The sequence below is a fragment of the Gymnodraco acuticeps genome, unplaced genomic scaffold (genome assembly GCF_902827175.1).
Source record: "Gymnodraco acuticeps unplaced genomic scaffold, fGymAcu1.1, whole genome shotgun sequence".
Taxonomy (NCBI): Eukaryota; Metazoa; Chordata; class Actinopteri; order Perciformes; family Bathydraconidae; genus Gymnodraco; species Gymnodraco acuticeps.
Window position 1 is genome coordinate 2641544 of NW_022991513.1, and position 9360 is coordinate 2650903.

At 39.9% G+C, this 9360-nt stretch overlaps 1 protein-coding gene across 1 annotated transcript; it reads right to left on the reverse strand.

Moving 5' to 3' along the window:
• Positions 1-262: 262 nt before the first annotated feature.
• On the reverse strand, positions 263-7424 carry LOC117533336 (fibulin-7). Its single transcript, XM_034197033.1, has 8 exons — positions 7187-7424; positions 4879-5038; positions 4625-4795; positions 3923-4048; positions 2160-2345; positions 1934-2071; positions 1485-1620; positions 263-1016 (listed from the first exon to the last, which is right to left on the reverse strand). Exons 1-8 carry the CDS (start codon positions 7247-7249, stop codon positions 653-655), a joined length of 1344 nt encoding a protein of 447 aa, XP_034052924.1. The 5' UTR covers positions 7250-7424; the 3' UTR covers positions 263-652.
• Between the last annotated feature and the right edge of the window lie 1936 nt (positions 7425-9360).

The window sequence follows — 9360 nt, forward strand, 5'->3', positions numbered from 1 at the left end:
CTTAGCTGCTGGGTGAATGTGCATTTTTCTGTGTGTACTTGTTGTGCAAATTGAAACGTTGGAGTTATTCATGCACTGTAAGAACACAGTGGCTCTTTGAGCAGCCTGTCTTTGGCTTTCTGTCTGCTGAACAGCACCGCTCTGTACTGAGAGAACTGAAGTGTTTTGCAAAAAACCACAGCTCACATATATCACTGCTATATATATAAACCATTTTCTTAACATTTTAGGCTTTGGCAAATAAAGAACTTTTAAAATGTTATGTGAGGTTTTAATCATTTTATTATAGATGTGTAGAACCAGAATATAAATAAAATATGATCGTAAATACAATTACAACATCTTCACACGTCATCAATACATATCCAGCATACGTAACATTAATGTCAACATAGCAGAACTTTCTTTGGCAAATATAGCACTTTCCTTCAGGTTGGACTGAGTCTAATGATTTTTAACTGTTTGCTACATCATGTAATTAACCTTTTACAAATCATACACTCATGTCTTTATTTGTGCAATAAATATGTTTCAGATCAGCAACAGCACACTAGATATTCACCATCCAATAAAGAGTCCGTGGCCCAATCCAAACAATGCTTTTGTTTGGCCTTTGTGCTCTTAGCGTGATTACAGGTTCTTCCCTATCTTTTTAAAACTCATACTGGGAAACAAACATTGTGACTTTGGTGATGTACCTCCCCAGCTGGACTCGTCTCTCCAGCTCGCTCATCTCAACGTCCGCCTCCAGCGTGGCAGGGCCCTGCACGGGGCTCACCAGCATCAGCTGACCCGTCAATCGGTCTGAACGCTGGACTGTGAAGTGCCGCCGGGTTAGCCTTCCCCCCAGCAGGGAGAAGCGAAGCGTGTCACCAATTGGACGTAATGCTGAAACCCTGAACATGACGCGAGGAGCCGACAGGTTGGACACAACAGCCAGGTAATGGTAGGAGAAGGAGTTTGGTGTCTGAGAACATGCCTTGTTGTCCAGAGGACAGGGGTTACGTTCACAACGCCTGGAAAAAGAGTTTATGTTAAATGATCAACCAAGATAATAATCAACCAAGTTATACTGTCAATGTTTTCAAAGGTCCCATATTGTAAATATTTATCTGTTTTTTATTTTATTTAAAAGCTGGTCATGGTGCTATAAAATACTGTGTAAGTATTGAATCGCTCAATCCAAATGCTCAGCAGCCAATATTCAGAAGCTGTGGCTTTAAACAAAGACTTTGGTAAAACACAACAATACTATATATGAAGAAAATACCACTACAATGTTTTTAAGATTTTTTCCAGATTTCAATGACAGTGAAGAAACAACAAGAGCGCAGATCAGAGCAGACAGTGGAAGTTAAATATTTTTGTTGGGATTATTAAGGTTCTAAAAACCTCCTACTGATAGATCTCAAATGAAAACTCACACTAAATTCTTACAATGCCAGTGAACTTAGATGTAAAAAATGGTTAGGTAAAATGCTCACATAGGGGACGTCTTGACATATGTTGCATGAGGGATTTTTGGGCAGTCCACACGGACACACTGGAAGCCACCATACGTGTTAATGCACATCTGATCCTTTGTGCAGTTGTTTTGTCTGGTGGCACACTCATCAATGTCTGTGAAGAAACATCAGCATAGTAACACAATAATTAAACAGAAAAGTTGGTTGACATTTTATAAATGTTTTAAGTATCGTTTAAGTAAGTTTTGATGAGACTTTCTATTATATTTTTGAATAAAAGTAACCCAGAATATAGCAAGTGTGATATATGTAAAAACGGGACACTGGATAAGATGTTACAATGTTTTTAATCTTAATATTTGTTAACAAATGTTTGTATTACATAACTGTTTTATGGATTATTTTATGTTGAGAGGAAATAAAAAAAGAAGAGAGAAATAAAAGAGAAACAGAACAGGAAAACACACCTTTACAGCTGCGTCCATCGCGGGTCCCATTGTACCCGACAGGGCAGGTACAGCGGTAGCCTCCAGCAGTGTTAACACAAGAGTGTAAACACAGTTTGCCAGCCTGGCCATTATGGAACAGCTCACATTCATCTATATCTAAAAGCCAACAACGCAAACAGTTAACATCTCACAAGGAGACATAAATGTATGGTTTAGTCACAGCTTGGGCAGGTGTTAGTCGTACCAGTGCAGGTGTTGCTGTCCCTGCCAGAGATGGTGTATCCTGCCTCACAGGTGCAGTGGGTGGTCCCCTGTATTATGCTGCAACGTGATGGACGAACAAAGGGCCCAGTGGTGGCAGCAGGCAGGGTAACAGCAGCAGCGGTGGCTGGGGAGGTGGCGGCAGAGGTGTTTGTCATGGTGACAAAGACTGAATGAGGGGGACAGGAAAACGGAAAGGTAAGCAGTTAAAGATTGGGTTTTCCTTCCCTGATTCCCTTCCAATCAACATATGGAAATGATGGAACCTTTAATGTATTCACACATATATCATAGGTGTTGTGTCCCGTCAATTATGTTAAGTTTTGTCATGTTAGTTTAGATTATGTTCCACTTCCTGTTTTATTTTGTACTCACCTTGTCTCATTCCAGGTCCCTTTACTTCCTGCTCTGGTTCCTTTTCCCGCCATCATCAGTGTCTGCCCCGCCCCTGATTGTTTCCACCTGTGCCCACTTACCTCATGTATATATTGTCCTGTCTCCCCTTGTTAGTTGTCGGTTCGTCTTGTTCATTGCTCCAAGAAGTAAGATCTAAGCCATTGTTTAATGAAAGTCAGTGTTTTGCCTTTTACCCTCCACGAGAGCGCTTTACGTTTGTCAGTTTGTTCATTCCTCTAAAAGAGTGATTTTGTTTTTTGCAAGTAAAGACTATTTTTTCTTCAAAACCTTTTTGTCTCTGGGTCGTGCATTTGAGTCCTCCAAGCTATTTAGTCAAGGTTCCTAACAATAGGTTGTCATATTTTTTAGAGTTGGGCTAATAGATAAGCTGCACTTATATTAGATAGCTTGCACATCTTCCGGCGCAAACTGAAAACTCATCTCTTTCGACTCCACTTCGAGCGTTAGAACGATTAACGAAGCACTTTTATACTAATAAAGGACTGGATTACCTAAAGCCAGTTGAGTAGCACTTGAAATGTTTGGCTCTATGAAACCTGATCTACTTATATGATTCTGTTTTCTTCAAGGTTGTGTCTTCCTGGTCGAATGTACTTATTGTAAGTCGCTTTGGACAAAAGCGTCAGCTAAATGCAATGTAATGTAATGTAATATTACAGTGTGAACATTACATTGTTTGTCCACTAGAAAAGTTTAGTTTTCAACTCTCCCACTTTGCACTGTACATAATATTGTCAACATTATTCACAAAACTAAAAGGAATCCTTTCAGCAAAATGTTTGGATGAACTTTGGTTTTATGTGATAGAATATCTTACTGTCAATATCAGCCTCAAAAATCCAGTACAAAAAGAATAAATAGAACCTCAGTGATCTAATGAGCAACATAGAATTCTGAACAGTAAATTAGCGTGGTGATATAACATGAATGGAGATGAACAAAGTCAAGTTCAGAGATTCATAGTCCCCCCACCCACACCAAGAAGCAGACCAGACTCTGAACCAGCATCGTCTTGGACTTCAGGATGTAATTAATTAAAACACACTTGGTGGTATGTAGCAATGGCTTGTGTTGGCAAGCCAAACCCACAGCCAATATAATCTCCTTTAGTAGACTAGGAGGATTTGAAGCATAAAAACATATGCTCTGCAGTAAAGTTTTGTCTTTAAAATGTACAGTTTTTTGTTACATATATCATCCATTACTATGGTATGAAAACATTTGAAGGAACCTGATAACCACATTTCAGGCTTTAAGTGGAAGTTGGTGAAGCAAAAGCACACCACCAACATGTGTGTGTGGTCAGAGTATGAACTGTATTATACCCACATGTTGGCAGAGGGCTTTGACAGGTAGCTCCGGTCCAGCCTTTGGCACAGATACAAGAGAACTGGTTCACTTCATCCACGCAAGTCCCAGCGTTCAGGCACGGAGACGACGCACACTCATTGATGTCTGGGGGTAAAGACATAAAGGAGGGTTATACAAGGAGACTCCATTGCTACATTTAATATTTTTGGAGGCGATACAAGGACATCTGGAACTGAATATCTTTGATGCTGAAGAGTGGGTGACATCTTGCATGTTAAAGAGTGAATTCGGCTCAAATGGAGCAGATGAGTTAATGTTAGTGTAGGGTTATCCCTGCTCTTGATCAAACAGCCTTTGAGCTGTTATCTTAAAGTCAGCGAGCTGTCAGAGGACATAGAGGTTAGAATACCATATGTCAAGGCATTCAATGAGCTCTCTGGACAACAGCCAGAGTACATAAAGAGGAAATATGATCATGGGTCACATATGAAACGTATCTCTACATAGAAAAACGTTGGTGACATGCATGATGCAGAAAAAGAGAGCAGAAGAGGGCAAGGTTACAAAAGGACGATGACAGGGTTGTTAAAGTGATCTTAGGGTTAGATAACAGGATGAGTGATGGTCAGGGTGAAGAAGAGGAGAGACATGGTGGAAAGAGGATGAGGAGGAGGCAGTGAAGACCAGCCAGGGAGCAGAGGATCAGCGCTAGTCTCTCACCCCGGCAGGTAGCCTGGTGGCCGCTCCAGCTGAGGCTCTCCTGACAAAACCGGCTCTCAGTTCCCACAAGTTCATAGCCAGGGTCACACAGAACGTGAACCTCATGACCTACGCTGTGGGACTTGCCAAGCTTCCTCCCATTGATTGGCACGTCAAGTTTGGGGCAGGTACCTGAGAGGAATAAAAAAACAGAATGGCAGATATTTCAACAACTTCCATTTGAATGCATTAATGTTTCTGAGGGTTTTACTTACTGTTTGTGGCTCTTGTACTCTGCTTTCCAGCACTGCTCTGCAACAGGTTTATTTTCTTTTTCAGGTTGCGAAGGCTCTGCATGTATGTGGCTTCATGAGCTGAGAGAAGTTTCTGGACTTGCTTCAGAGAGCCATGTAATTCCTGTCTACCAGGGCAGTCCTGGAAAAAAACAGAGAGGATGACTAATGTAATAAAGTGCTGATTATCTTTTGCAACAACTTCTTCAAAGCTGTGAATTACCTCACAAGACCAATCGATGTTAGAGTATGAAATATAAAATGTAAAGTATTAACACATACTGTAATTCTATGTATAATTTCATTCAATGGGTTTTATCTGATACGATTTCGATTTTTGTTTTTAGGAGGTTATTGCCTGCGGTTTTACTGAATTGATGAATAAATAAGAGCTACTCCTCACATTAGTTACAAATAAATCTTTCGACATAAAAGATGCGGGACTACAAGCCAGTGATTTAATTGATGTATGTTCTTCCCATTCAAGACTCAAAATTATGTAATAGATTTTAACAACAAAACTATCTTGATTGTTTTGATTGTTCAGACTTTCAAAAAGCTGTCACACAATCTGAATCACACTCAATTATGTGGCAATTTATTTCTTTGCACTTTTTTATGATTTAAATGATTCAGCAACATGGTCACATCACATCAATTACACTGCCTGGTTGTTTATGTCTGCATAGTGACAAATACTGAATGGGCATCACCTTCAACTCCTATGAATACCTGAGGTTAATTAAAAGCACTCCTTGAAAAAAAGGTTATGCTCCAAAATAAGCAGCTCCACACTGCATGTAAACAAATGAAATTCTGCTGAAGGAGTCCCTTGAAGGCCTGCTGTGCAGAGGCCGACAGAGGCTGGGCTGTTATACGAGCGATTAAACGCGGCAGGATCAGAGCATGTTTGGCCACTGTAAGCATTTGCAAGCAGGAACCTCCTCCTCTCAAAGCTAGATACTGTAACTCAGTTATAAAAACAGAAACACTCTCTTAAAATTGTGATGTGGTTTTTAGGTGTGATGCCGCTTTGATGTTTAAAATCGTCATTACATAAACCTATGTAACTTCCATATGTCATTTAGGTGGTTTCAGGGTTCGTGGTCAGTCAGTCGGGTATAAACGCCCTCAGCATACACATCACCTGTGTTACAACCTCTCTTTCTATTGGTTGCTGGGGCGAGGGAGTGGCACAGACTTGTTTGTCCTCTTCAACTGCGTCATTCTACGCCCTCTGCCCTGCCCTCTTACGCATGTTTTTAGACAACCAATTAGTGTTTGCGTCCAGCCAGGGTTATGTAAGAAGGGTCAATATTTGTTGAAAACACCTTTCTGATTTGGACAGAACTGGGGTTTGGCTAGGCTTCAGTCAGCCGGGAGGGGAGGCTGGTGTTTATAGCGTAGTTGTCAAAGGCCTCTTTCTGCCTGTGCTCAGCGGCATTTCACATGGCTTCATGTTAACTTGGTAACATTGTGTATGAGGCACTGGAGCGCAAGATGACAGTAGGACTATTAAATATAACCAAATGATCAACTTTAATGCTTTTGGTTCTGTTTGTTTGTCTGTATATCAGCAGCATTACTGAAAAAAATACCGCCCAGATCTTCATGAAACTTAGTGGAAGGGAGCAAAGTTACATTCAGAGCGGATACTGCAGTCAGCATGATGCAAGACACTTACCCCAAATTGCTCCTGTGGGGATTGCCCACAGTATTGAGTATGTAAGTCGCTTTGGATAAAAGCGTCTAACAAGTGACATGTAATGTAATGTAATATGAATCACATAGCAGATACACACATTTTTTTAAACTTTAAATAACATTGAAAGATGCATTTGGAGGGGTTATGTGCCCTTTCAGTTGAATGTGTAACAACTTGACTACCTTACACATAAAGTCATACCTAACCATCCCATATTCTTCAACATGCTGGCCATCTCTCAGCAACACACATGCACAGACACAGACATGCATGAAACGACCTAAAAGCAGTCATTCACAGGCAGATGTTGCTTTATGGAAACATTTAACAGGAACGCTAAATACAGTATATTAATTAAATTGTTCCTGAGGCTTGCATACAATATGAAAGCGACCCAAGGTGTGATCTCTCAAAAGATGTAATGAAGCCAAGCAGTTAAATTCACAGAAGGACTTGTTGCAAGGTTACTCATATCTGTCATTTGTGTCTTCTGTCAGCAATTGGTGAGGCTTTAAATGTATTTAACTGAAATAATATCCTTAGATATAGCTCCACTGCATTAGCCTGAGACATTGAATCACTCACCTGTCCAAAAGTAGGGTGCAGCGAGCAGAAACACAGCAAGGTGATGACAATCGGAGCAATCATGATTCCACTGATCCCAATCCAACTCACAGTCGACGATCAGTCCTCACATGTGGAAGAAGTTGCAGTGCTGTGAACTCTGAGTGCGTGCAGGGACTCCAGGTCAGAGAATGACCAGAGTGAGCAGTTGAAAAAGCTGCTCTAGAAAACCACTGAGGAATGTTGAGTTTACTCTTCAGGAGCCAATCAGGGAAAAGAGTCTTTAAGAATTATGCGACCACATTTTATCCTTTTACTTAACTTGGTGCGCACTTCCTCTCCAGTCAGGGCAGCTTAGTTAATATCTTGTTTATAGAGAAGTGGAAGAAAACAGAGCTCAACAAACAAAGCTCTGGATCATGTGTGATTTGATAATTATGATTTTTTTATATTTTGTGATGTTATTATTTGCCTGTTTACAGCAATAGTTTTTTTGTAAACATTAGATTACATTTAGCAGATAGACAAAATATACAAATATTGTAGAAACATTTTCTGACCAAGTTCTATCTGTTTAAATACAATTTATCATCTAACTAATCTGAAAAGGATCTGTCAGCTCAATTTGAAATATGAATGCTGTTTTTGCGACCTTTAATCAACACTATGTTGACATGTAGAGAAGCTAAGCTGTGCCCTCTACAGGAATATCTTAATGCATGCATCCCTATACTGTTTATGAGCTTGGCTGAACAAAATAAGACACATGCTTCTGAGGTTATAAATGTAAGGGTCCACATACCTGACATGTCCAAATGATTATGATCAGGGCAGATATTACTATAGAAGTCAGGGAATACAAATGATATGTGAAGATGACAGGTACTAAATATTTATTTTCCATTTATATATTATTACTGAAGGATGCTTACACTGGAGATATAAACCTGTAAAAATCAACAATACCTTATTAAATCTACCACATTCCACCACTATATGAATAAAATAATACCCAGCTGCTTTTTGCTTGTTGCAACTCTTTTGTGTGCATATGTAATACAATTTCTACTACTTTTTATAGAATACTGTGAAGTTGCAATTGAGAAATATTTATCAGGTAGTCAAGGCCCATCTGTTTGGACTCACAATACCACAAAGTAAATATGATATGGCTTCAAAATAACTTTTCAAGTTTCATTCTGCAAGATGTCTAAATCATCAGCATCTCATTTCCTACAGGGTACAAAGGAACTGCAATCACATCGATTTTTAGACAGACAACACCGCCTTTTTGGAAAACCAGTTCATTTAAATTGAATGGTAAATATGAGTGAGTTTGAAACTGAAGTATTGCTGCTGTAGAGAAATAATTTAGTGTGTAGATGGACTTCTGTCCTGAGTGCATTCAGCAGACACTGCTGCAGTTCAGATAGTAATGTGGAGGCTCAGGCTGAAGCAGTGAGGAAGCTTACAGTGTTCACCTGAGAAATCATCTCAGTGGGTGGCCGAGTCAGACTGAGCCCAGAACAGTCTGTGTGCAAAGCTGTTGTTTGGCTCAGTAGGGTCGGACAGTACTTTACTGATGCAGCAAAATCAAGGAGATAAGAAAAATCTGGGCAGCCAGGGGACTGAAATACATTGAGCCCACAAGGGAGAGAGACGAGTGGGAGTCCATTGTGTCGCTCTGCAGTCATCTCCAGACTCTGAATCATCAGTGTGCAAAGCATGATTCATACTTTCCACACTGGATGCATAAAAAAACATTGTCACCAGGTTTAAACAGATGGCCGGGAGCTCTATCCTGTACCTCTCACAACTATCTTATCATTACATACAATTACATTTCTGCCATCATGCTCAATTCCCTCTTAAAATAAATATCACAGACTCTGCTTGGATTAAAAGAAGAAATCCTGCACCTCAGTCAGTACATAGTATAGAAATAAAGCGTTGGAAGTGATTCATTGATGATGGACATTGGTCTCTCAAAACAAACCTCCCCTCTTTTAACAATCATAAACACTATTGAACAAGAGTTAAGCTCGCTTTTGTTATTTAGTTTAGGAAATGATGACAGAGATGATTAAGCAATGCATTTTGTCATCAATGACTGACTGGCACTTTTCACACATGATTTTTGTGGTGGATAGTATTTACTTTTCAATGTAGAAATACACTATTAGTATCTCAAAACC

What these genes read in the sequence shown, in the direction of transcription:
- LOC117533336 (XM_034197033.1), bottom strand. Translation starts at nt 7,249, where the DNA reads ATGATTGCTCCGATTGTCATCACCTTGCTGTGTTTCTGCTCGCTGCAC. An exon ending in CCACCAGGCTACCTGCCGGG is followed by an intron (nt 4,049 to 4,624) that starts GTGAGAGACTAG and finishes CTTTACCCCCAG; the next exon opens with ACATCAATGAGTGTGCGTCG. An exon ending in TATGTCAAGACGTCCCCTAT is followed by an intron (nt 1,017 to 1,484) that starts GTGAGCATTTTA and finishes CTCTTTTTCCAG; the next exon opens with GCGTTGTGAACGTAACCCCT.